The 26,052-nt window shown below is 48.5% G+C and overlaps 2 protein-coding genes across 7 annotated transcripts; both read right to left on the reverse strand.

Moving 5' to 3' along the window:
- Nucleotides 1-978: 978 nt before the first annotated feature.
- On the reverse strand, nucleotides 979-16,203 carry LOC308142051 (sorting nexin-14-like). 5 transcript variants are annotated; one of them, XM_080512346.1, is made up of 31 exons: nucleotides 15,941-16,203; nucleotides 15,634-15,772; nucleotides 14,101-14,221; nucleotides 13,257-13,330; nucleotides 13,081-13,159; nucleotides 12,955-12,998; nucleotides 12,796-12,883; nucleotides 12,632-12,716; nucleotides 12,400-12,556; nucleotides 12,234-12,309; nucleotides 11,625-11,669; nucleotides 11,467-11,547; nucleotides 11,282-11,396; nucleotides 10,555-10,710; nucleotides 10,316-10,440; nucleotides 8,619-8,677; nucleotides 8,393-8,419; nucleotides 7,082-7,228; nucleotides 6,510-6,642; nucleotides 4,899-5,085; nucleotides 4,615-4,698; nucleotides 4,354-4,454; nucleotides 3,883-3,994; nucleotides 3,755-3,795; nucleotides 3,555-3,674; nucleotides 3,093-3,216; nucleotides 2,555-2,719; nucleotides 2,373-2,468; nucleotides 2,199-2,290; nucleotides 2,041-2,112; nucleotides 979-1,634 (listed from the first exon to the last, which is right to left on the reverse strand). In XM_080512346.1, the coding sequence occupies exons 2-31, from the start codon at nucleotides 15,762-15,764 to the stop codon at nucleotides 1,596-1,598; spliced, it is 2,976 nt and encodes a 991-aa protein (XP_080368472.1). In that variant the 5' UTR covers nucleotides 15,765-15,772; nucleotides 15,941-16,203; the 3' UTR covers nucleotides 979-1,595. The 5 variants fall into 5 exon arrangements, with proteins under 5 accessions (XP_080368472.1, XP_080368471.1, XP_080368474.1 ...); XM_080512345.1 differs by having other exon boundaries at nucleotides 979-1,637; XM_080512348.1 differs by lacking the exon at nucleotides 15,634-15,772 and having other exon boundaries at nucleotides 979-1,637.
- A 1,773-nt stretch (nucleotides 16,204-17,976) lies between these two features.
- Nucleotides 17,977-25,202, reverse strand: LOC308142461 (heterogeneous nuclear ribonucleoprotein Q-like). 2 transcript variants are annotated; one of them, XM_080512883.1, is made up of 12 exons: nucleotides 25,077-25,202; nucleotides 23,020-23,179; nucleotides 22,070-22,188; nucleotides 21,800-21,907; nucleotides 21,591-21,704; nucleotides 21,324-21,500; nucleotides 21,063-21,198; nucleotides 20,632-20,837; nucleotides 20,405-20,554; nucleotides 20,194-20,315; nucleotides 19,793-20,118; nucleotides 17,977-19,491 (listed from the first exon to the last, which is right to left on the reverse strand). In XM_080512883.1, the coding sequence occupies exons 2-12, from the start codon at nucleotides 23,165-23,167 to the stop codon at nucleotides 19,463-19,465; spliced, it is 1,635 nt and encodes a 544-aa protein (XP_080369009.1). In that variant the 5' UTR covers nucleotides 23,168-23,179; nucleotides 25,077-25,202; the 3' UTR covers nucleotides 17,977-19,462. The 2 variants fall into 2 exon arrangements, with proteins under 2 accessions (XP_080369009.1, XP_080369010.1); XM_080512884.1 differs by lacking the exons at nucleotides 23,020-23,179; nucleotides 25,077-25,202 and having other exon boundaries at nucleotides 21,800-21,928.
- Between the last annotated feature and the right edge of the window lie 850 nt (nucleotides 25,203-26,052).

The following is a 26,052-nucleotide window of genomic DNA, read 5'->3' on the forward strand; positions in this document are numbered from 1 at the left end:
ACGGCTTCAAAAGGTCCAGGATGTACTGAGGGGCCTGACCGTTTAAGGCTCTGAAAGTCAGCACTAGGACTTTAAAATCAATCCGTAATTTTACAGGGAGCCAATGGAGAGCCGATAAGACTGGCGTGATGTGAAACCTTCGAGGTGCACCTGTTAGAAGTCTCGCAGCAGAATTCTGAACGATTTGCAGTTTGTTTAGAGCTGACTTATTTAGACAGGTAAAAACAGAGTTGCAGTAATCAAGTCTTGTGGATATAAAAGCATGAATAATTAATTCCAGGTCTTTTTTGACAGCATTTTGCGAATTTTTATGCTTTGTTTGTGTGAATCTCTGGAAGGCTTCCAACAACCTGCAGCACTGTCGCACCTCCCACAATCATCACCTGTGTTTTACTTATTGCTTTTATGTATTATTCTTGTATTTGTTTCTTAATGTATTGTTTTTATAGCTTTGTTGTAAAGAACTTTGGGTACCACTGGGTTATTGTAAAGGGCTATACAAATAAAATGTGATTGATTGATTGACTGATTGATTGATTGATTGATTGAAAAAAGATTAGCAACAGAATAAAATCACATTGTCATTTGTGAGTTGTGCTATTTTCAGAACAGGCCTGCAGGCAACTCCTGTGGTGTTTGAGGGCCACCTGGTGGCCGCGTTGGTGAGCCCGGAATCTCGTTGGTGAGCCCGGAATCTCGTTGGTGATCCTGGAATCTCATTGGTGACCCCAGAATCTTGCTGGTGACTGTTGGTGACCCCAGAATCGTGCTGGTGACCGTTGGTGACCCCAGAATCTTGTTGGTGACCCCGGAATCTTGCTGGTGACCATTGGTGACCCCAGAATCTTGTTGGTGACCGTTGGTGACCCCAGAAGCTCGTTAGTGACCCCGGCACCACGTTGGTGACGGTGTGTGACCTCATCAGGACGCCGCCAAGTAGCCTGACGGTGTGTGACCTCATCAGGAAGGCAGTGCACATCGACACACTGATCTTTATTAAAACATTGAAAAAATTTACTTCACTGGTGTTCATACAGGAAACATGGTGAGAGAATCACTGAGGGCGACGCTCCTTCTGCAGAGCGGACAAACCAGAATACAAACTGGAGAGAGATGAACAGTTCAGAGTGGGGGGAGGAAGAGGAGGATAAGGAGAAGGAAGAAGAAGAAAGGAGGAGGAGGAGAGGAAGAGGAGGTGGTGGTGTCGGGCGATGAATGTCCATCAGAAGCAGGGAGAGGAGAAGAGGCAGCGAGTCTCCACAGGATTTGTTTGTGTCGTGGAGGAAATATTGTTTCTGTCCTCTGTGTTGCAAGACATCGTCAGAACAAGTTGCAGGACAACGTCAGGAGGGGTTGCAGGACGAGTTGCAAGACGTCATCAGGACGGGTTGCAGGACGGGTTGCAGGACGAGTTGCAGGACACCGTCAGGACGGATTGCAGGACGAGTTGCAGGACACCGTCAGGACGGATTGCAGGACGAGTTGCAGGACACCGTCAGGACGGATTGCAGGACGAGTTGCAGGACACCGTCAGGACGGATTGCAGGACGTCGTCAGGACGAGCTGCAGGACGTCATGTCTCATGTCGCTTCGCTTCACATCCACGGAGCCATCATGGACGTCTCCTTCTGCACCTGCTGAAACAGAGACGAACCTCAGAGTCACGTCAGGCCACAAGTTTCCAACCAGCACTTCACCTGGAGAAGGAATCAGCGAGAGAATCGTCTTCAGACCGGAGCAGAGTCATCTTCTAACACATGGTTTTAATGCAAAGAGTTTAGAAATATTCACATTTACTGGATCCATCTTTTTTACAACACATTTTCATGAAGAAAGAACAGCAGAAATATCAAAAGAAGAAACCTGAAACCAATTCATCCAATCCCAACACGTTTCTTTTCGTCTTTTGTTTACGAATCCTTCGCATTGATCAAATCTGATGCTAATGCTACATGGCTAACGTTCAGAGTTTACTCCGGTGGGTGTTTCTAAAGGAGAAACGTGGTTTTCCACATCGGCGGCACGACAGAATGAACTCACTGTGGCTCCGGATACCTTGTTGAGCTCAGGAAACACTTCCTGGATGGTGACGTCCAGCAGCACGTACGTCAACTAGAGGGAGGAGCAAACTGTCATCCTCACGTCCAAAAAAAGAAAAGAAAAAAGCAACAGAGGGACGTTGCGTTGTGCTGACACACCTGCTTGTTGAGGATGGGCTGCTGCAGTCCGTCGAACAGGAGGCGCACGCCGTCGTATTTGGCGTCTTCGCCGATACATTTTGCCAGAAAGTCTGCAGATCAATTAAATGTGAGTCCAATATTGCGCGGTGCTGAGGAGGACAGCCGACAGGCGTGCCGAGGAGAGGAAGTTACCTGGGATGTAACCGAGCATCTCCCCGAACGTCTTCTTGGCCCTGGCGTGGCGGTCCTGAGGAGAGCGGGCAGCGCTGCTCTCACAGAAGACTGTGTCTGCGGAAAGAAGGCGGAGCGTCAGCGTTGATGGACGGCGAAGACGGCGAGGACGGGGAGGACGGTGGAGCTGCACGGCCGCTCACCTCGGAGCAGAGTGATGAGCGACACCAGCCGGTGCTCCTGCACCACCTGCTGCAGCTTGTGCTCCAGGTATTGGTCGGTGTAGGCCTCCAGCGTGTTCTTCAGCAGGATCCGTCCTCCCATCAGCAGGTGGTGCAGCCAGTCGGGGATGTGGAAGACCACTCGGCCTGGACAGAAACCAAAAGTGCTCTCGCTTCATTTTGCACTTATTTTAGCCGTTTGGCGAAATAGAGAATCGTCTTCAGCAGAATTTAAGGTTCGAATAAAAATGTGGACCTGGACCATCCACATGTGGACCTGGACTATCAACATGTGGACCTGGACTATCAACATGTGGACCTGGATTATTAATATGTGGACCTGGACCATCCACATGTGGACCTGGATTATCAACATGTGGACCTGGATTATCAACATGTGGACCTGGATTATCATGGGTTTCTCTTTGCGTTGCAGATGAAAACCAAGCCAAAGGAGTGAGGAACTCCTGAATCAGCAGACCAATGTTGAGGTGAGAGTGAGATGGAGAGAAACACTCACCCACATACATGAGGTAGTCGTACACACCCTCCACCGTGATCATCTCCATGAAGTAGTTCTGATTGTGTCTCTTCTCCGCCATGTCCGACCGGTTCGCATTGTTTTTAAAGAGCTCATTGAAAAGCTGAGGGAGAGAAACACACACCCTTTTAAAACCTTTCAAACACACTCTTGTGAAAGGAAAGTGGACGACAGGACCACCATGTATTGTACTGTACTCTACTCTACTGTATCCTCATGAGCTCCTTCATCCTTTAAAGTACCAGTATTAAGTGCAAATCCCATTTTATATACATTTTTTGTTTCTAATCAAAAATGCTGTGGAAGTGGCCACATGAAGGGTTAAAAGGACATTTTAAAATCACAATAATGCAGAAATGAACTGAAATGTCGACACTTTGACTTTTGGTTTATCAGCTTGTTGAATGGAGCCGGAACACGGCGGCTGCAGTGCAGCGGTACCTTCTTATCGTTCTCCGAGGTGGGGCTGAGGATGGTGAGCTCCGGCCGGCTGGGTTTGGGTTTGGGAGACTCGCAGGAGTTGAAGAAGGACTGGATGAAAGGCTCCAGGTGTTGTCCTTTCTGACAAAAACATCACAGCACATCGCGTTCACGAACGACACTTTGTTCCTCCGCGGGTCCCGAGCGGGTCGGCGTCTCACCTCCTTGATCAGCTTGCTGGGGACGGACTTGATGATCTTCCCTGTTCAAACGTGAAGACAGTCGCGAGTCATCGGCCACGTTCTCATTCGAGTGTGGGCAGGAAGTGTGGACAGGAAGAGAAACGTACCCAGATTCACATCAGGCAGCATCTTGTCCAGGAACTGAGACTCCATACTGTGAGGGGACAGGAAGTCGGCCAGGAGCTGGCTGTTACTGAGCTCTGGGTGCTGCAGCAGCCTCTGGAGACGGACACACACACACACACGGAACAGGAACAGGAAACCGACAGCAGGTCAACATTTGACTGTGGATTTCTTGGCAACTTCCTCTGGGGAAGGAGGACAAATGTTCCATCCTGAGAAATGTTTTTAAACAATGTTTAATGTTCTGTTTGCAGTCGCATGTGGCGTCAAGCTTCCCCCATCATCTCTTAGCTGTTTTCTCCAGGTCGTCAGATGCGACTGCAGACAGAGGTCGTCCAACCCTGGACCTCAGGGGGCGGCATGTGTTGGAGATTTTTCTTATATGACTGTCAATCAATCAATCGATCAATCCTGTGTTTCATCTAACAGAAGTGCAGAGTGGCGGGACTGTTCACCTGCAGGTACTCCTGGAACTCCTCACGCTTGGACGTCAGGAACTCGTAATTCTTGGGGCCGATGATTCTCTTGGAGGGGAGCTGTGCGTCCGGAAACGAGCCTGTGGACAGAGAGACGTTAAAGGACGAGGTGCAAAGAAGGAAGTGCATTACACCTCTTTCACTCTCACTTTTCTCTCAAGTCAGACTCTCTTTTATTAGCCTTTCATTAGATCATCAGTAAGGCAGCAAAAAGGTGAAAATGGTGCGTTGAGAACGAACCATGAAACTCGGTGAGCTTGGACTCCAGGACGTAGAACTCCAAGTATCTGCGGTAGACAGACCAGTTCTCCGTCTCGTGTCCCACTGCAGGAGAAAGACACAGCAGCTTCCTGTTTCCAGCTCTCACTTCCTGTCGCTGGTGAGCGCCACTCGGCAAACTAAACCATCAATTCTGTTCACACTGGAAGTGGGAAAAGTCTACTGAATAACCCCCTCCCCCTCCCCCTCCCCCTCCCCCTCCCGTGGCAACTCCACCCCTCCGAGGTGACTCCACCCAGCCTCACCTGCCTTGCGGTCATTGCGCTCCACATCGATGCAGAACACAGGAATCCTCTCCCTCTTGATGTCGTCATCGTAGAAGTCGACGTACGGGATGGTGATGTTCCAGGCGGAGAGGTTCCGGGGGGTGCTCGGGGTGGAAGCGGCCTCCATCGGGGAGTCGTCCTCCAGCACCATCATGGCTTCCTCCACCTGCAAACCAAACATAACAAAGTGGAGTTGAACAGGTTAGAATGGCAGTTAAATGGTTAAATGACTCGTCTTTACTTTCACACAATCTGAGCAAGTTGAAAGCTTTTCAGACAAATAATGCAAACTCAACATAGTTTATTTCCCACAATGTTGGAAACGTGTTGGATGTTTTCTTCATGTTAATCCAAACGCTCCTTCACTGGTTTTAATACTGCTTCATCAATAATCGGCTCAGCTTTCACAAGTGTGTGATGTCCACTATTAAACTACGTGGTCCCAGCAAATCAACAACAAACAACAGCTAATTGATTGAAATTGTCAGCTGTTGTTTCTTTTCTGAAAATCGAATGGTGCCGGGCTGCTTCTGACCTGCCAGCTATATCTTCAGTATAAACGTACGGTTCTCTAACATCGTCAAAGACGTACATCTGAAGACTGACTGAACACAAGGTGGGAGTATTCCACTCAGCAATAACCTGCCGCTTTGTCCCTAAAAGGACTTCTTGAAGTGGGGAGGTACTATAAGCAAACATGAAGTTCCACAGGGATCCATCCTGGGCTCACTACTGTTTCGTGTTTCCATGGTTCAAACTGGTTCACACCCTGGACATCAACTAAATATGAAGTATTTTGTGCTTTTGTCTCCAGCAGACCGTAACACTGTCTATACCCTGGTTCTCCTGGAATATTCTGAACCAGCCGATTCAGAAAACTGCTGCTCGTGTCCGCAAGAACCGAGCGCATCACTTCTACCGTCACACAGGAAATGGTGTTCAAGCTCTGAATGGCTCAGATGTGCTGAAGCAGGAGGTTTGCTCTGGATCAAGGTCATTATTGTCTGTTAACAAGATATCTCGAGAACTAATGATCTTCAAAGAAAAATTGGTACACGGAGCTCCTTTTGATCAAAGAAATAATTGTTCCAATACAAAATTGTTCATTTTGCAGTGTATTGTCTTATATTGTGCTCTTTCAAATGATAAAATAAAATCACGTTGATCATCAAACCTAATAAATAAAGCTGATCTGGATGTGCAACATGTCTGTGTCGACCCTTGACGGAGGTCAGAAATCTGACCGCTCTTGTTTAAAATCAGACTTTTGTTTCTTTAGAAAACACTTTGGACCTTTTTCCTGAAGCTTTCTCAAAACCTGCCACGGGAACAAAGCTTCGCTGGCCTGCCAGCTCACAGCCTTCCTTTCTTTACTCACCAGCGCCTCCGTGTGGCCATTCTCATTTAAAGTGTGAAGAAAGTGTCAAAGCTGTCAGGATTTGTGCCATTTGGTTCAATGAATCGTTCAATTCCATCAGTAAATATGAAGAGCAGCGACGGGATGTTTGATTTGGGTTGCCGTGTTTCCAACCGTGTGTGTGTGTGTGTGTGTGTGTGTGTGTGATAAAAACATGAATGTTTAACGCTGACCATGTCGTCCTCTCCCTCCACCAGCCCGTAGGACGGCAGCATGGCTCCCTCCATGGTTGTGCTCTTGAACACTCCTTTGATTTTACTGCCAATGCGACTGATCCCGAAGGACTCGCCCCTCTTTGACGTGTTCCTGCAGTTCCGACATGAAGCATCAGCGCCGCTGAATAAAACACCACACACACACACACACATTTCCTCCACACGGCACATGCAGCTGAAAGAAGAAAAGAAGAGACGGGGGGGGGGGGGGAGGGGGAGGGCAGCAGACTGTGCAGGGCAGGGAAAAAAAAAGAAGAAAAAAAACCCACAGCAGCCAAACGCAGGCCAGAACGCCACTTCACAGCCACCGTACAATGAAACGCCGGAGGTTTCCGCCGAAGCGCCGCCGGGGGCCCCGACGCAAACGAAAACAGCTCAAAGCAGAAAGCGGGGATCTGATGGACAAACCTCGGGTTCGATTCCAATGGACCATAATTAAACAAGTTGTGTGATCAAGTGCGCAGCCGTGAGGAGCTGCACGCATGCAGGAGCCGCGATCCGGACACCGCGTCAGATGGACCCTGACTTACTTGGGCGATGAGTGGCGGTGGGAGAGCGAGCCGTATGGGAGGTTTGTGAACGTGGACTGGGCATGGAGGGAGTTAAAGGATGCAGGTGAGGAGCTGCCAGAGGCGGCGAAGAGTGAGGAGGGGGACTCGGGGCTCCAGTCCCAGGAGCTAGAAGCAGAACAGGGACCAGGCAGGCAGTTATGGAGGGGACGAGGACCAGAGTGGACACGGCGGGGCCATGAAGAGGGGGGGGGGGGGGGGACACAGACACGCATGGGAGAAACGAACGGCCTGATGGAGGGGGTTCCGGCTCCACCGGTGGGAGCGGTCACGACAATGAATGTGTGTGGAAGTTCCGGTGTGCGGTCTGCCGTCATACCAAGACGACTGCAAAAAAAAAATGTCAGAAAAGAACCAAAAAGGACTTTTCCCTGCAGTGCAGTTGTGTAATTTTAGAGCCAATGCATCATAAAACATGAGAATTAAAGCCTGAACCACCCGATTAGTTTCATCAATCAAACATTCCAATAAGTCCTGCTCGCCTTCCTCGGTCTAAAGGCCAATTCATACTCCATAAGAACAAGACAAAGGTTCGGCAGTGACGTATGCTGCCGGACAAAATGATGTCACTTCCGCCGGCCGGCTCCTTCTGGCCGAACAAATTTGTGTGGGCAGTGCGGGACCGTCCTGGCCGAGCTCTGGAGGAGCCCAGCTGCCGAAACTTCCGAGTTGTGCTGCGCATGCGTGTTCCAGCTCACTAATCACTATCAGTCATATTTTGATGCACCTGAACGCATCACTCAAAGTGGTCAGCTCCTGCAGTTAAAACTGGACAAACATTGCACACATACAAAAACTTGCTCTTTTATTACTGAAACAGTTCAGAGAAATGCATTTCTGACAGCACAGGAAGTGAGAAATAAACTGTGCAGCCGAAAAGTTGAAAAACGCCGCTTCACAGACGTGTGGCTGCTTTGAGGGGGCGTGCCCTGCTTTGAGGGGGCGTGGCCTGCTTTGAGTTCAAGCACCGTCTTGTGGAGTATGAACAGTCCTGCCCGAACAAACGTTTTTTTCGGCAGCTTGTTGATGTCACTGCCGAACTTTCGTCTTGTTCTTACGGCTTTAAAAAGGGAGTCTGCAGGGGCCTGAAGCGGGAGAGTTTGAACGCTCCCGCCATCAGACAAAACATTAGAGGAGCCGTGCGGCTCCGCCGTCTGGTGAAAGTGAAGCCCGGACCGAACAGGCTGGTAACAATGAGGCGTCTTGAATGGAGCAGCGCTGCTCAAGCCAGCCGCCGGAGCCATCGGCACGCCGCCGGCGCCTCATACTCACCGGATGTCATCCATACTGAGGCTAGTTCTGCAACAATACGCACAGTGAGCAGTTAGCGGCGGGAGACACTGACAGTCCTCGCGCCGACAGTCCCCCCCTCCCCCCACGACCAAACTCCTCATCGTCACTCAGCTCGTCGGTCAGTTTATACCGATCGGACGACGTGGAAAGTTCTGCGAAACCGACAGCAAAATCAGGGAAAAGTGAGGAAGTGCTTTCAACCCACCTGCTCATCTTGGAGTTTCTGGCCGGCGACTCGGCGCCTCTGAGGAGCTGGCGGAAGTACTGAAAGACAGGAGAAAGAGGTTCTGGAGCCCCGAAACGTTCTTCTGTATCACTTTCATTGGTTTTTCACCCACAAAACATTTTCATGAAAAGCACTGCTTCCATCCTCCTTTTAAAACGTTCAGCCGGCCACTGTGAGTCACAGCTGAGCCGCGGGTGTTGGCGTCGGGCGACACCACGGTAATGCACCGTCCTGTGGTATCTTAAAATAGCTACGGTATCAGTTTCATTACCGTCAGGCCTGTAGGGACAGGATATCTGTTAAATAGAATTTCTTTCATGCCTCAATAATGAGAGTTTGTCCAGCACCTCTGTTTGTGTGGCGAGTTTTCAATTAAAACTGAGGAGGCCGTTTTTTTTTTTTGTTTGTTTGGATTTGTGTATTGTTTTTTCCTAATATTTTTCAAAAATACTTTAACGAATATTATTTGTTCTTAAGGCACCTTGATATTTAATTGTATGGATGCTAATTAAGCAATATTTGTTTATGTATTTCTACTGTTGATGTTGTAATTTGCCTTGTTAAAGTAAAAAACGCAATAAAAAAAAGAAAAAAAAACTGAGGAGGCTGAGATGTTTCTCTTCACTGCTGCATCAGGAGGTGGTAGTTAGTAAAAGTTTATCGATGTGACATCTTTTGTCTTACCCCACCCCCCCCCCCCATGCCTTGGGGTGAGCGTCTATTTGTTGACTTGTTCTGTGTGCAAATGAAAAACAACAAATAAAGTTCATAAAATAAAAACAAAAGAAGTGAAAGTGAAGACAAGACGTCACGCCGCCTCTGAAGACTCTCCTTGTCCACTACAAGCTGTCTGGATGGAAACACTTTTCCAGAACATTCCAGATTTTTACCGTGAAGTCAGAAAAGAATTTCACGTCTTCGTTGTCAGGGAACCACTGACGGCTGCATCAGTTAACACGACACCATGTATGTTGCTGTCCGATCCCACCGTTACACCCCAGTGGGAAAAATCCCTCCAGACAACTTGTTCGTTTTATGGAAAGCCAGAGTCTGTGATTCATTTATTCATTTTTCACTCTGGGGAAACTGCTATTATGTTATTTGGCTCTACGGAGGCTCATATCAGGTGAATCCACACATTGAATAATTATAAGAGGAGGGCGGAGAGGCTCCGTCTCTTCACAGACATTATTTATTTGCGTGACGGACGCTTCATATAATAACATCACAATATACTATTTATTGTGTTGCTTTCGTGAAACTTTTCACTTTGTATCAAATTATGATAATGAGCGACTGATGTTTAAATGACTTAAAGTGACAGATTTTTTTAATTAGTGACATTAATACCGTATACCGGGGACATGTGTGGAAGGTTTCCCGGCTCAACATGTGGATACCCAGTGGGCTCGTTCGTCTGCTACCAGTGAGAGAGGATGAGGTGTGTGACTTGGAGCTCCGCTTGGTTGAAGAAATGTGTGTGTGTGTGTGTGTGTGTGTGTGTGTGTGTGTGTGTGTGTGTGTGTGTGTGTGTGTGTGTGTGTGTGTGTGTGTGTGTGTGTGTGTGTGTGTGTGTGTGTGTGTGTGTGTGTGTGTGTGTGTGTGTGTGTGTGTGTGTGTGTGTGTGTGTGTGTGTGTGTGTGTGTGTGTGTGTGTGTGTGTGTGTGTGCGAAAACCTCGTCACTGTGACAGAACAGGGGGGTGAAGACGTTCTCCAGCAGCGACAGAACGTGTTCGTAAGCTTCAAACAAACATCTCATGGTCTGAAGCTTCACCACCTCTGAATACGGGCCTTCAGCAACTGTAAGGGTAACACACACACACACACACACGATTAACATGCTTATTAGGACAAAGTTGTATATATGTGCTTGCTCGGGGCGTTTTAATTCAGGTACAAGTCTTCCTCACGTACTGTTGCGTATTTCTTCAACTATGAAAGGGTCGAAGCGGATTTTGTCGATGCTCTCGTCCAGGCAGTAGGTCTCGTAGATCTTCTTCACTTCCTCGTGAAGCATCATCTTCTCCGAATTCGACAGCTCGGGGCACAAGATCTTGTCGTTGAATTCCTCTGAAGGCGAGCAAGTCAGACAAATGGTGGTGACATTAAGACAACCTCCCTCGGCCTGAATCACACAATCACAACCAAACGCGCAGAAGCTGCTTTGACGCTTTTAAGATTTGGATCATCGATCTGAGATGTTGGTTAACGCTGCATTTGCACGTCGACGCCTTACGAATATCATTCGCCTGTCATTCGTGGGCACATTCATAACATTCATAATGTGACCTCACGTATGTGAATAGGGTCGTTAGCAGGGCGCGTTGGTTTGGGGATTAATCACCTCCTCCCCCGCGGGACATTTCACTGGATTTTGCACCAGAATGTTTCTTTCAAATTGACTACGTTGAGATTGGAGTAATTTTCAATAGTAATTGTTTGTACTTGCAAAATTACAGACAATTTCATCAAGTAGACAGCAAGAAAAACTTGCAGGTGTCAATTTAAAGTTCATAATGGGAATGTTTTGCCGGTCCAGCTCGCTCAAGAGGAAACTGGACTGTATGGGCCTTTCTGTGTGCAGTTTGCATGTTCTCCCTGTGTGTGTGCAGGAGTTTCCTCCCACAGTGCAAAAACTCACCGACGGTGAGGCAGAACTGCAGCACGTGCACGGCTCCCTCCTGCTTCAAGAAGTTCATGAAACGGAACAGAAGATCCTGCTGCTCTCTGATTTCCTTCAACTCCAACTTCAGCACCTGGTCAGATAAGAAGTAGCAGCGTGAGACACACACACACACACACTGCTGCGTGGAATAAAATACTCACAGAGGGCTTTTTGTTCCGAGTATCCGAGTACTTATAAAGGAAAGGAACCGGTGAGGAGGAGGGCTCTGTAGCTTCTTCAGGCTGGTGGTGAAAAAAAACACAGTTTGTCTCAACTTGTTAAAACACGGGATACAAAGCGCCGGGCAGCAGGTACTTACCGGGGAGTTGTCGATGAATATCAACAGTAAATGATTCACAGTGTCCTGAAACCGATACAGTGAAAACTGTCAACTCGACAAGCTGAGCGGCGACACGCCAGAAACACAGAAAACCAACTGCAGGACCACCCCGAGTCTGATCATCTACACCCCTCATCTCCAATTACCAGCACAGATCAGAGGGCGGAGGTCAGGAATCAAAGAACAGAAATAAGGAGTCAAAAGATCAGGAGTCAGAAATCGGCGATCAGGAGTCAGAGATCTGTCACAGCTACGCGGTCGTCAGGAAGTTAGCTTCACAGTTGTCTGTTTGAACCTATTCAGGTTCTGTCAAAAGCTACTCATGTAAATGCCGTTTTCTTTTCAACCCCATGACACGTGAAGACTCTTCGTCCTTCACAGTCCCGCTCGCAAACAAAAATTTGACTGTGTTTCGTATCTGGATGTGAATCAGACGATCATCTTCTTACAGATCTCAGCTCATTAAAGCATCACTTTCTGGTCCGACCCACCCGGGATCAAATCAACCAGGTCCCGATCTGTCCTCTAAAACCGGCACACTCAAGCACAGAGGTTTTGACTTCCTGCCCTGAACACGTCTACACTCACAGGATCAGCCAAGTAGTCCATTGAAGGAAGGAAGACAGAACCAGCCAAGACTTCTCTGATGAGCAGAGTGAGAGATCTGAGAGGAGAGCAGAGCAGCAGGAGGTCACAGAGAGGTCACAACATGCCAGGTCTTCTTCTGAGGCCCGCGTGTTGCCCCTGCAGCTACCTGCAGTCCGAGGCTTTGGGAGGGAGGATGTAGGGGAAGAGCATCTCGGTCAGCCTCCTCAGGTAGAGCAGCTCGTCTCTGCGGCTGCGCAGGGCCACGTGGAGGTCGGGGCCGTATTCCTCCAGCGCAGCCTGTTGGAGAAACTCCGCGTTCTTCACTGCGGCCACAAACAGAGAGAGCGTCAGTTTCTCCGAAGGAGCCGACCGGGACGGCGTCGCAACGGCAGCGGTACCTTTCTGCCTCGCTTTGCTAATGACTTCGATGTGCTTCATCGACACTTTGAGGAGCTTCTGTGTGATGAGCGACGCCACGTCCACCTGAGAGGGAGAGAGTGGCGGGTCAGATCAGTACGATCTGCAGCTGAGACATTCGAACTGCGTGCGATCTGAGCGCGACCTTCTGCGTTCGGCGGACCAGCACGGCTGCGAAGAAGCGCAGCGTCACTCTGAGCTCGTCCACAAACGCCTCGTCGTCCGTGATGTCTCTGGAAGACAAGGAGCGCCCGTCAGCTCAAGCCGCTCGGCGCAAAACACCGCCGCTCAGCAAGCAGCCTACCTGTACCAGGGGTACACAAAGTTCTCCAGGACCAGCTCCAGGATCTGCCAAAGAAACAAGGCGGGGCTCAGTGGGCGAGCCGAACGTCAGACGCGGCAGTGACACAAAACGCCGGCGTCGTTTTACCTCCGAGAGAGAAGCGTCGACCTTGGAGGGAATCTTCAGGTCGAGCCACGGCTGGTAGTTCTCCAGCAACAGAGTGGGTCTGACACACACGCAACAGTTAGAGTGCTCTCTCCACCAGGGGGCAGCATAACATCTCCATGGTTTAACAGCTGGACACTGTGTTTGTGTGTGTTCACCTGTGTCGTTTACATTTGATCTTCCCACAAACAGCACAGCTGTGGCCCAGTGGAAACAACTCCTGCTGGAACGTCTGCAGGATCATGACAGTAACGCTCATCATGTGTTTTACAACGCGAAAGGAAGAAATGCTGGGAAACATGACAGAATGTGTCGATTGAGAGAGTGAAGAGCTCTCAAAGCTTCTCCATGAAACAAAGTTTCTCTGCTTCAAAAATGCCCTCCGACAGTGAGATCAATCACGACAAACTGAAGTCTATGATTCTATTATTTTTTTAATGAGCTCTGCTGACTTTCAGTCCACTGATGATAGAGAGAGCGAGGGATGAGGACGAGGAGAGAGGAAGATGAGGACGAGGAGAGAGGGGGATGAGGATGAGGAGAGAGAGGGATGAGGACGAGGAGAGAGAGGGATGAGGACGAGGAGAGAGGGGGGTGAGGATGAGGAGAGAGGGGGGTGAGGACGAGGAGAGAGAGGGATGAGGATGAGGAGAGAGGGGGATGAGGACGAGGAGAGAGAGGGATGAGGACGAGGAGAGAGGGGGATGAGGACGAGGAGAGAGGGGGATGAGGATGAGGAGAGAGAGGGATGAGGACGAGGAGAGAGAGGGATGAGGACGAGGAGAGAGGGGGGTGAGGATGAGGAGAGAGGGGGATGAGGACGAGGAGAGAGAGGGATGAGGATGAGGAGAGAGGGGGATGAGGATGAGGAGAGAGGGGGATGAGGATGAGGAGAGAGGGGGATGAGGACGAGGAGAGAGGGGGGTGAGGATGAGGAGAGAGGGGGATGAGGACGAGGAGAGAGGGGGGTGAGGATGAGGAGAGAGGGGGATGAGGACTCACCCTGGCCTTGGGTCTGATGGACAGCAGGACGCTGGGCAGCAGAGACTCGGGGCTCAGTGAACAGTAGAACGTCACCACTCCAGCCAGGAACGACCAGAACGCCATGATGATGTGCAGATACCTGCAGAACACCAACATGAAGACCTGAGAGGAGCATGAAGGACTGAAGGAGTGATGGATGATGGAGTGATAGAGTCGCAGAGTGGTGGAGCGATGGCATGACAAAGTGTTGGAGTGATGGAGTGTTGGAGAGATGGAGAGATGGAGTGTTGAAGTGTTGAAGTGATTGAGTCAGAGTGAAAGAGTGACCAACTGTTGGAGTGAAATTCACAGAGTGAGAGTGACAGAGTGAGAGTGAGGATGACGAAGTGAGAGTGAGACAGTGATGGAGTGAGACAGTGACAAAGTGAGAGTGATGAGTGAGAGTGACAGAGTGAGAGTGAGAGAGTTAGAGTGAGAGAGAGTGAGAGTGACAGAGTGAGAGTAACGGAGTGAGAGAGGGAGAGTGTGAGAGTGGGAGAGTGAGAGTGATGGAGTGAGAGTGGGAGAGTGAGAGAGAGTGACAGAGTGAGAGTGACTGAGTGAGAGTGACGGAGTGAGAGAGGGAAAGTGTGAGAGTGACAGAGTGACAGAAGGAGAGTGAGAGAGTGAGAGTGACGGAGTGAGAGTGGGAGAGAGAGTGACAGAGTGAGAGAGATAGTGACAGAGTGAGAGAGGGAGAGTGACGAAGTGAGAGTGGGAGAGTGAGAGAGAGAGTGACAGAGTGAGAGTGAGGGAGTGACAGTGACAGTGACAGAGTGAGAGTGACGGAGTGAGAGAGGGAAAGTGTGAGAGTGACAGAGTGAGAGTGACAGAGTGAGAGAGGGAGAGTGAGAGTGACAGAGTGAGAGTGGGAGAGTGAGAGTGGGAGAGTGACGGAGTGAGAGTGGGAGTGACAGAGTGAGAGTGACAGAGTGAGAGTGACAGTGACAGTGAGCGTGTGAGAGTGATGGAGTGAGAGTGATGGAGTGAGAGTGAGAGAGTTAGAGTGAGAGAGTTAGAGTGAGAGAGAGTGAGAGTGACAGAGTGAGAGTAACGGAGTGAGAGAGGGAGAGTGTGAGAGTGAGACAGTGAGAGTGATGGAGTGAGAGTGGGAGAGTGAGAGAGAGTGACAGAGTGAGAGTGACAGAGTGAGAGTGACTTAGTGAGAGAGGGAAAGTGTGAGAGTGACAGAGTGACAGAGGGAGAGTGAGAGTGACGGAGTGAGAGTGGGAGAGAGAGTGACAGAGTGACAGAGTGAGAGTGACAGAGTGAGAGTGGGAGAGTGAGAGTGGGAGAGTGACGGAGTGAGAGTGGGAGTGACAGAGTGAGAGTGACATAGTGAGAGTGACAGAGTGAGAGTGACAGAGTGAGAGTGACAGAGTGAGAGTGACAGAGTGAGAGTGAGAGTGAGAGTGAGAGTGACAGTGAGCGTGTGAGAGTGATGGAGTGAGAGTGATGGAGTGAGAGTGATGGAGTGAGAGTGAGAGAGTGAGAGTGACAGAGTGAGAGCACCTGTTCAGCAGCAGGGTGCAGAGCAGCAGCAGCAGCAACAGGAAGCAGAAAACTGGATACTGACGACCGAGCTCTCTGAGCCTTCCCACCTTCATCATCCTCATCATCCTCATCACCTTCATCATCTTCATCAACGATTCTGATGTTAAACAGAGACATGCTGTCAACATACACACCTCATCACACACGCGCGCACACACACACACACACCCCATTACAAACATACAGGTACACACACGCACAAACACACACATCCCATTACACAAACAAACAAACACACACACACACACACACTCGCAGCTCTTACTGTCAGTGGTCGGTGGTCGTCTCGTGTCTGTGGTGCAGCGACTCCATCATGAATCTGCAGAAAACAGACGCAGCCTGGTTCGGTCCTGCATGTCGTGCGGGTCTGCAGGCCTGCGGGTCTGCGGGTTCCCCGGGTCTGCGGGAGTCAGTGCGTCCTCCTGACAGGCCTCGGCTCGGCCTCAGCTCCGTGGTGACATCACGTCACTTGAGTCCGTCTGAAGGCTGAAGCCTGGTTGTCAGCGAGCGCTGCCCGGCGTGACGTTAACCGCAGCGCCGATGTGGAGAGAAGCTCCTCCCCGGGAGCGCGCAGCGGCAGCGCGCAGTAGAGGACCACAAGCATAATATAATATACGTATCATTGCGGCCGCCATCTTGGATGGGTCCCCCGCGCGACCCCAGTGCATTTATTTCTACTTAGGGAGATTTAGTCCAACTACAATAATGAGAACTTTACTGAGACACACTGTGGTGAGACACATTTTAGTGAAACACACTGTGGCGAGACACTGCGGTGAGACAATGTAGTGAGACACTTTGGTGAGACACTGTACTGGGACACTTTACTAAGACACACCGTGATGAGACACACTGTGGGGAGACACTTCAGTGAAACACACTGTGGTGAGACACTATAGTGAGACACACTAGTGAAACACTGTGGTGAGACACACTGTAGTGAGACACTACCGGTTGATGACATAATGACATCACACAGTTACCACACCGATGCAAAACACCTTCTAACAAGAAAATGATGTGGAACTAAATGTACCTGAGCAGTACTTTCCAGATGTAAACATGAACTGATTATCGAACAAACAAATACAAAAATAAGTCAAATACAACTGTGTGTGTTTGTAATGGGATGTGTGTGTTTTCCCACAGGGTATTGCTGGGGCATATTGTGGGGAGTTCCGCAGAAACACCCCGGGGACCTGAGGTAACCAGACCCAGATAGAACCACCCTGGAAGTCAGACCCATCTTGAACATCCTTTGTCCTGTGTGATGAACTCTGTGAAGGATATTGTCCTGTATGAGCTGTATATTGGTGTTTTTTGCTCATTTTGAATGTATTTCAACAGATTTGTGACCAAACTGATGTTGATATCTTCTTCCCATCTGGAAGGAGGGCAGGGATATTGAGATATTTGAACATGACAAGATTTAAATGATTTTAGAAAGTGATTTTGGTGCCGAGATCTTCAGGAGGTTTCTTACTGTTTGAGGTAAATTCAGGTCAACCTGCTGGAGATTAAACTTTATTTGTATTATTGGTTTAAACTGAAGATATTCCAGATAGTTGTTTTGACCGATTCCACATGTTTCTATTAGATCTTTAAATGGAATAAATAATTATTGAAGAGTTGTTCTAATTTTCTTATTCCCTTTATTTTGCCATTTTGGGAAGTTTTTTCTTTTTTTTTACTGCTAGAGTCAAAAGGACCAAGAAAAGCTTTATTTTTTTAACCCAAAGTAAAATGTTTCAGTAAAGTAGTCCCTGACAGTCTTGAGCCAATTCATTAGCATCACAGGGAGGCTCAACTTGTAAAAGCCAGTTTTTTTGTTCTCGTTTATGAGGCCAGAATAATGAAATGGCTTTTTTTCCCCTTAATTTGCTTAAATTGAGAAAAGTATACTTCAAGTGTAATTGTTTATGCACTGAAGCAGGAGAATATATTGATGTTTTGTGGAACACACCTCTAACTGTGACATCCGTCACCTCTGAACTCAAGATGTGGTTGGTAGTAGGCTGGCATGTTGATTTTTCAGCACAAACTTTGATATAAAAATGTGATTATGACCGAAAAATTCTCACAATGTATTTTTTTTTTTACTGCAAGTGACCAAGTATGTTAATTCCTCACATCCTTGTTTGTATTGAGTTCTTTAATGATTGAAGGTGTAATCTGCCCCGACACCTCAACACCTATTGAAATATCTCACATGATGACCTACGTCCACGTCGCTTTTGAGGAATAGAAGCGGTGTCGTCCGTTGTACCTAATGAAGACTTTAACCAAAGAGTAAGACACACATAGAAATCAAAAACTTTATTACAAAAATAAGTTACACTCACCTCCATTTTACAGTATAAAACAATTTATTTGCAGGAATGCAAAAAACGTTGTTGGCCACCAACAATAGTTTAAAACTGCGAACATCTTTTTTTCAAAAGGTGGTTGGTATGATTTTATTGAGGGAGTTAACTGTGTAGAAAACTGGGATTGAAGAGCAGTTTCCTCGATGCTATACCTGGAAATCATTCACTGCAGTATCCCTTCTACCACTTTGGGATTCTCATCCCGGCCGAGTCGTAGCAGCGGGTGTTAGGCACACTTGCTCACTGGCGGGGCAATATGGCAATTCAGTCATCATCCATCAAGATTAACCTGAAAGATCTTCACGTAGCTGCTGTGTTGGACCATCCAAGACAAACATGATCTTAACAAGATGAAGATTTCATCAACTTCTGACATTATCGTGACACCGTTGGAAAATGTGTTGTATCCATATAAAAACAAACCCACTGGATCAATACAGTGGCACAAAAGGGACACTGCAGGGCTTTATTTTTGTTTATTTTTTTCTTTTCTTTTTTTTAAATCAAAGGCAGTTGGTATGCCTGTGATGTTGAAGCCTTTACAAAAGTAACATTTTCCAAAAAACCTATACATCCAGTAACTACATACTCTGAAGAAGCAAGGTGGCTAGTTCAGTTCAAAATAGGATCAAAGCAGGGCTCGTTCGGACTCATCATATGAGATTGTTTTGCATGCCCAGTTTGACTGTTTGCAGTCTGCAGAGCTGCAGCTAAAATGACTATATTACATTAAGTACATCGTTTTTGCGCTGCAGCTCTTGTGCATATTTTGTTTGGAAACAAGCCCTGCTTTCATCAATATAGTTTCCCTATTTACAGTACAGGCCGGGTAGTTTAGTCCTCTGTACTGAGGTAGTCAACCAACCCTTAAAGACAAGTTCTTAAAAAGAACCACTTTCCTGGAATGCCTGACTTATCCATGCCAGGTGGGTACACCGTAAAACCCTGCAAATGTTCTCTTTCAAACATCCAGATCAAACAATTATTAACATGGAGATTCCCACAATAAAAATCGCCATTAGCACAAAAATATACATCAAGCTCCTTTGAGCCACTTCAAACCTAACAACTTAAAAAGTGCAATTTCTTCAATAATTATTCAAAAATGGCATGTTCAGGGACAGGGAAGGGGGAGATTGTAAGGGCAATTAATAAAACCCTGTAGAGCAGGGCTACATACAGGGACTCGGGGCAAAGAGGCTGTGGCAAGAATTCAGAATCCCACGCTCTTTTTTTCTTTAAGGTGGCAGTTTCAGACAAAAATATGAGTATAAAAAAAAAAAAAAAAATGGGGAAGGGAGATGCTTCTTCTGTAAGGCTGGAATATCATTGGACCTTTTCATCGTGCTCGTCGTTGTCTCAACTTCCATTGCAGCTTATGGTGTTACCCCACACATCAAGTCAGTATCCACGGTGACAGGTCAGGACCGCCCTCGGCCCCGTTTCCCTGCTGAACCAATCAGAACAAAGACAGAGTGAGCACGCGCACACGTCAGCCAATCGGAGCTACAGCCAGGAAAACCGAGGCCCGACTCCATCCTCACGACCTCCTCTGCGCTTTCATTTCCTCACTGGTAATAAAAAAAAAAAAAAAAAAGAAAAGCTGGAGGCCCAGTGGAGATCAGGGGTCGTGTGTGTCAATTAGGAAATGTGGAGCAGAAACGTGGCTTCACCAGTCCCAGTGTGAGCGACTGGATTTCCCCCAGCGGACGTGTATCAGCATGATGGTATCAAAAAGGTTTTGTTCTTACGTCTGATTGTTCCAAGGCTACCTCGCTGGGAGAAGCCCACCCGGCCCCTCGCCGTCACAGCACCACGGCCCCTGGTCTGACTGGCACCGCCGCGGACGCTCCCCCTCGCTCCTCGGCCCCTCCCGGACCCTTGGAAGTCATCGTAGCCGTAGTACGGATCGTCGTAGCCGCCTCGGTAGCTGTGGTAATCATACCCATAGTAATCGTAATAGTCTTCATAGCCGTAGTAGTCCGGAGGGTAGGAGTAGCCTCCCCGCCCGCCTCTTCCTCTGCCTCTCGTGGGTGGGGGCATGTGGGGGGGCCCGTAGTAATAGTAATCATCATACCTGAGGAGAGACAGTCTACATCAGCATGAAGCTACCTGAAGCCGGCTCCCTCTCGTGCGGAGATGTTCCACTTACATCTGTGTTTTAGCCGCTTGCCTCTGGGCTTTACGCTCTTTCCTCTTCTGGTCGGGTGGTTTGGCGAACACTATCTCGATGTGCTCTCCTTCAAGGTCTTTGCCATTGAGATCAGCCAAAGCCTGGCAAAATTCATCAACAACCCGGTTTGACAAGCTGAAACCACAATAACCAATTGGAAGCAGAAGCCGACCGTGAGGTGTGTTTTTACCTTCACAGCACCGTCCCGTTCCTCAAAGTGGATGAAGGCGTAGTCTTTCAACTTTTTCACTCGCTCAAGCTTCCCAAACTGACTGAAGGCCTTTTCGAGGATTTCCTCCGTCACAGTGCTGGCCAGGTTCCTCACAAACAGCACCTTGACCTGGAGACACGGCCAGCTGGTTGGTTGGGTGGCAGGAAGAGGAGCGAGGTGAGCTGCAGCTGCACCGGGATTCTCACCTTGGCCATGACTTCAGGGTCTGGGTCCTCAATGGGATCGGCCCACTCCACGGTCACCACGTTCCCCCACACCTTCACCTTCCCACTCATCAGTCTGCGGCGGGCCTGAGCTGCCGTCTTGTGGTCTTCATATTCCAGGAAGCAAAAGCCTCGATTCTTCTTCTTGTCGTCAGGCTGGTGGTACAATATGACATCGTTTAGACCCTCTGCAGACAGAAACAAGAGAGAGGCAGACAAACAGCTTCAATTATTCACACCAAGGCAAGTTGGGACTTAAATTCTACTGTTAAAATGACGACTGTGAATCAATCGTCTCACGTTTAGTGTCCAATCAGATCTTAGCGGTAAACCATCACAGTGACGTGAATCACTCCGATCAAATAAAAAAAAGCGTCATCATCTGGACAGACAGGAAACCCACTGTGACTCACCTGTGACTTTAGCAAATTCTTCAACAATTTGCTCTTTTGTTTTACTCTTGGGGATGGAGCCAACAAACAGTCTATTATTGGCCACGGAGATGCACACGCCAATGTGTTTACCCGGTCGAATCTCATTGTTGTTGCACTGCGGAGACGGGAGAGTTCAAGTGTCAAAACACAGACGTATAACGGAGCGCACAGCTTATTAGCAGACACGTTTCAGAGGTCAGCATTAAATTCGATGCTCTTGTTAAAACATTATCAAGTCACCAGTTTGACCGCCTGCTGAGCAGCTTCTTTCGTGCAGAACGTGACGAAGGCGTAGCCGCGGTTCAGGCCGCTGAGGGGATCCATCATCAGGCGCAGGTCCCAGATGGGCCCGGCCTTCTCAAACAGTGGAACCAGCTCATCTTCAAAAAGGTCTCGGGGGATTTTGCCTACAAATATCTGGTTAAAGAAACAGGAAAATGCAGTGTTTGATTTGATGATGTTTGTGGCGACAGTAGATTGGTTGGACTGCTCAGGTGCTGCTGGTACCTCTGTACCGATGGTCGGCTGCGGCCCAGAGTGGGCCGACTCTGGCGGGGGGCCGCCGTACTTCCTCTGTCCTGTTGTCACATCAAGTGTGTATCCAGTCCTCTCCAGTAAAGCCTGGGAGTTAAATGGACATGGCGAATTCATTATACTGCAGACTGGACAGGCATTTATCATAGCTGACAGTGACGAGAGCGAGCCGGGGGCCTCACTTTGATTTTGGCTTCATCTGGTCCTTTATTGGTGTCCGACACTTTGGTCCCTTGTTTCTCTCTTTGTCTGTACGTCTTCATCACGCCACAAAGGAAGGCACTTTTGTTCTAAGAGAAACATAGAAGCTTCTAAATACAATCAGACTAATAAAAACAACCAACATGAAAATTCAGGCGCTTGAACGTACAGGAAGTGTCAGTCAAAGACAAGGAGACATGGAATGAGATCGGACTGCGTCACACAGCGTACCGGCGAGGTTGTACACATACCTGAACATGTGAGAGGTCGCTGTCCTTGAATTGCAAGAGGACTTGGAGAGCACCTTCCTCGTTGAATTCTTTCAGAGCCTCAATTGCCCGATCATCTAAGTCACTGTGTGACACCAAACCTGGAGGACCAACAGAAACAAGAGAAGGAAATGAGGAGCTACTCACACCAGCAAACATCACTTGCAAGCACAGAAATGACAAATGAACTCATCCAATGGAGGCATCTCACATGTTTGTCTCCAAAATGGGTAATGAATAAGTAATGGATACTACAATTAGCTGCGAGGAGCAGGACTAATCTAATCTAATGGGTTCAGTGTCCAGGCCGCACTTAACTCTCCACCCAGCACACTTTTACTGAACTAATCACAACAGATGTGACACTGAAACTTGATCTGTCGGCGCCCCTCTATACGTCTACAGGCCGTCCGTCACCTGCCCCAGCAGAGTCTCACACCTGGTACCATTGTTTCTGCCTCAGTCCCATCTGGCTAAAGGTCCACACCACTACTTTCTACACGTGAGCACCCAAACAACCTACCTCACTGCTGCTCAACCCCCTACAAACATGTCTGGCTTCCCAGGCTACACTGGTTTCAGCTGGAGCTCACACCACAAGATAAAAAATGCAGACGGAATTTACAGGAAAACACTAATTACATGCAATACTCTACTATACACTGCTAGAAAAAGACTATCCCTTCGCCCTGACGCCACCAACCATGTTGGGAATGCAAATGCTGCAGTTGTTTACACATTTTCACTCAAGTAATGTGTAATTTAATATTTCGTAGCACTGCAGTACCCATTTTGGTAGGAAACCACAAAAAGTTGCTTCAGGATCCCAATTCCCACATTCAAAAAGGTGATAAGATGACAATACATGCAAGAAATTGATAAACATAAAAAGTGCATATTGAATATGCAAGTATATTTATATAGTTCCTTACCTGCTATGTAAATTTCATCTAGTTTTTCAGCAACTTTCTGTGGTAAACCAGCTTCTAATAAAGTCTGGAAGTGCTCAGAATGGGTAACTGCAGCAGAGGTGTCCATTGGGTCTTCTGGACCATTTCCATTAATATGTTCTGTGGCCATGTCTCCAGAAATCTGTGTAGATGCAATGAGCCAAATTAATCCTGGGTCAAGGGCAAGACTTAAAGAGTATGATCAAGAAAGTGTAAAGTCAGAACTGACAGCAAAAAGTCATTAAAAAATACACATGAGCCATCTTGACTGGTTACAGTTCTGATTATGTGTGACATCGTTACTATTGATACCAACATTAAAGCAGAGCAAGGATTAGCATACTAATGTGGAGCATCACAACCTGGAGACTCTTCACTAACTTGACACTTAAAGGAACTCTTGAATGTAATTGATGCCCACACCCTGGATGTATTGTGTAAAACATAAACAATGCACAATCCAAATTACCCCCGAAACCCCACATTGTTAAAAAAAAAAGAAGGAAAAAAAAAACAGTGGGTGCTGCTGTGTTAGAGGCCATGTGGCAGGATGTTCCATCGTGGCTCGTCAGTTGTACCTAGTTTATGTGCTCTGCTCTTTAAATGATATGTTAGTAGCCTCTCAGTGCTGACTTCAGCACAGGACAGACAGCTGACACACTGTTCCCCCAGAGAGAGAGAGAGGGGGAGAGGGAGGGAGAGAGAGAGAGAGCGAGAGAGAGAGAGATAGAGACTGACCAGGCACAGCCTTTCGCGTTGTGAGTACTGACAGTCTTCACTGAGACGCCAAGCTAAAGATTACGGTGATCAATGTAACGAACAAGGCTCGTCTCTAGCAGGACATAACGTGATCACACCACCTTCCCACAGGGTCCAGCCACGCTGGACTCCACAACCCCACTAAACGTGGACAGCTGGTGGTGGTCTGGCCTTCGCTGCAGCCGGATTGGGACTCTGGTGGTCCGGTCCGGCATTCAGTCGAGCTGGGGTACGGACTCTGGTGGTTTGGTACGGCCGGGGCGGAACTCGGGTGGTCCGATCCGGCCTTCAGTAAAGCCGGCGTTGGACTCTGGTGGTCTGGTATGGCCTTCAGTAAAGCCGGGGCCGGATTCTAGTGGTCTCGTCCAGCCGGAGCTGGACCCTGGTCCAGCCAGAGCTGGACTCCGGTGGTCTGGTCCAGACAGAGCGAGACTCTGGTGGTCTGGTCCAGACAGAGCGAGACTGTGGTAGACTGTGGTGGTCTGGCCTGGCCTTCCGTCCAGAGCTGTCTGCTAACCATTACATGTCGCTCAGCACGTGTTTCCTCTGAGCTCCAGAGTCCGGCAGCCTTAACGAGCCACCGGGAGGCCTCGGCATATAGTCTGACAGCTTTCACATGCAGACGCTGTTATTGCCCAGATTGAAAGGTGGCGGCTGGTGGGGAGGGGGTCGGGTCGGGCAGGGGAGGGGGCGTAGGTGGGGGTAGGGGCGGTCTGGCTCGCACACGTTGGAGCCAGCTAGCAGCTAGCGGCTAGTCTGCGGAGCTAACGGGCTAAACAGACCTTCATCAGGACAATAACATGAAGCGTTAGGGAGTCCGCTCCACCTCTGCAGCTCCATGTGGGCTCCACGGCTGGACAGATCGCGTGTCTGTACACGGGTACGCGTGTCCTGCGACCTCTGGGAGCGCGAGGCGGCGTCTGACTGCTCGTGCTGTTAGCACTCAGTGACAATGAGCATCTGTCAGAAGGGCTAGCCGCAGCTAGCACGCTGCTCCCCGGTCTGTCAGGCCATTGTTACAACGTCACATGTCGCCACGGACCTCGCGGAATGACAAAGCACGAGTTCGCGTTTTCAGTACGATCCACCGAGGCTTCGAGAGCCAGCGGCGGATCCTGCGGGTCGTGTTCAGTCCGCGTGTCGCCGCAACAGAGGAAGAGTCCATTTCAAAAAGCCGGTGAGAACAACCAGTTTCACATTGTTTCAAACAGCCCCGCGACCCGCGCTCTAACCCAGCGAACAACCAACAATCACCGGCCCGTCACGAGCATTCGCCCTACCTGCCGCTGGCACACCAACGTGTATGGTGCGGATTACTTAGGTATGTGATATTTAAAAGACAGAAAAAGTGTAAAAGTCCCGGCACTGGTCCGGCTCCACTCATTCACTGTGATGATGTAAAATGGCTGCCACGTTCACGCCTCGAGTTTTGTCTCGTCGATGGGGTTTCTCGGTCTGAGCTGCAGGGGCTCTCCTTGTATATTACATTACAGCAGAGCGGCGGGGCACGAGAGCGGCCGACATACTGTAACTCCGATATTGTGTGTGGGTGTGGGTGTGGGTGTGTGTTTATATGTATGTATGTATGTATGTATGTATGTATGTATGTGTGTATGTATATGTATGTATGTATGTATGTATATGTATATATATGTATGTGTATATATATATGTGTGTGTGTGTGTGTGTATATATATATATATATATATATATATATATATATATATATATATATATATATATATAGTGCACATACCCAACTTTAGATCTCCACCATCAATAACTGCCTCTCATACATCAAAACCTGGATGGACTTTATCAAACTCGACAGCAATAAAACAGAACTCCTCATCACCGGAGCCAAATCTCATCTTCCCTTTGTACAGAACTTCACCCTCCTCATTGCCAACAGCCACAAAGTCACCCCCTCCCCTTCTGTCTGCAACCTCAGCATCTTAATGGATTCCAGCCCCACATTTCAAACACACGTCAACCATTTACCTAAAACATCCTTCTTCCACCTCTGTAATGTCACCTGCATCCTTCCCACAGTTGAAATACTCGTCATCATCACCTCCAGACACTATTATTGCAAAAGCCTTCTGTATGGACCCTCCACCACTCATTTACAAAAACTATAAAACATTCAGAACACATCACCCCCATCCTCCCACAGTTCCACTGGCTCCCTGTGCAATATGGCATTCAGTACAGGCTCCTCCTCCTCACCTACAAGTTCCTCCATAACCTCGCCCC

Source organism: Blennius ocellaris (assembly GCF_963422515.1).
Source record: "Blennius ocellaris genome assembly, chromosome: 17".
Lineage (NCBI taxonomy): Eukaryota > Metazoa > Chordata > Actinopteri > Blenniiformes > Blenniidae > Blennius > Blennius ocellaris.

Bases quoted from the DNA above. Each gene is read 5' to 3' on its own strand.
- LOC308142461 (XM_080512883.1), bottom strand. From the start codon at position 23,167: ATGGCCACAGAACATATTAATGGAAATGGTCCAGAAGACCCAATGGAC. The intron at 21,501-21,590 runs GTACCAGCAGCA...TTCTTTAACCAG, and splicing joins AGCCGACCATCGGTACAGAG to ATATTTGTAGGCAAAATCCC. The intron at 19,492-19,792 runs GTAAGAACAAAA...TGATTGGTTCAG, and splicing joins TAGCCTTGGAACAATCAGAC to CAGGGAAACGGGGCCGAGGG.
- LOC308142051 (XM_080512345.1), bottom strand. From the start codon at position 15,764: ATGAAGATGATGAAGGTGATGAGGATGATGAGGATGATGAAGGTGGGA. The intron at 10,441-10,554 runs GTACGTGAGGAA...TTACCCTTACAG, and splicing joins AGTTGAAGAAATACGCAACA to TTGCTGAAGGCCCGTATTCA. The intron at 2,469-2,554 runs GTGAGCGGCCGT...TTCTTTCCGCAG, and splicing joins GCTCATCACTCTGCTCCGAG to ACACAGTCTTCTGTGAGAGC.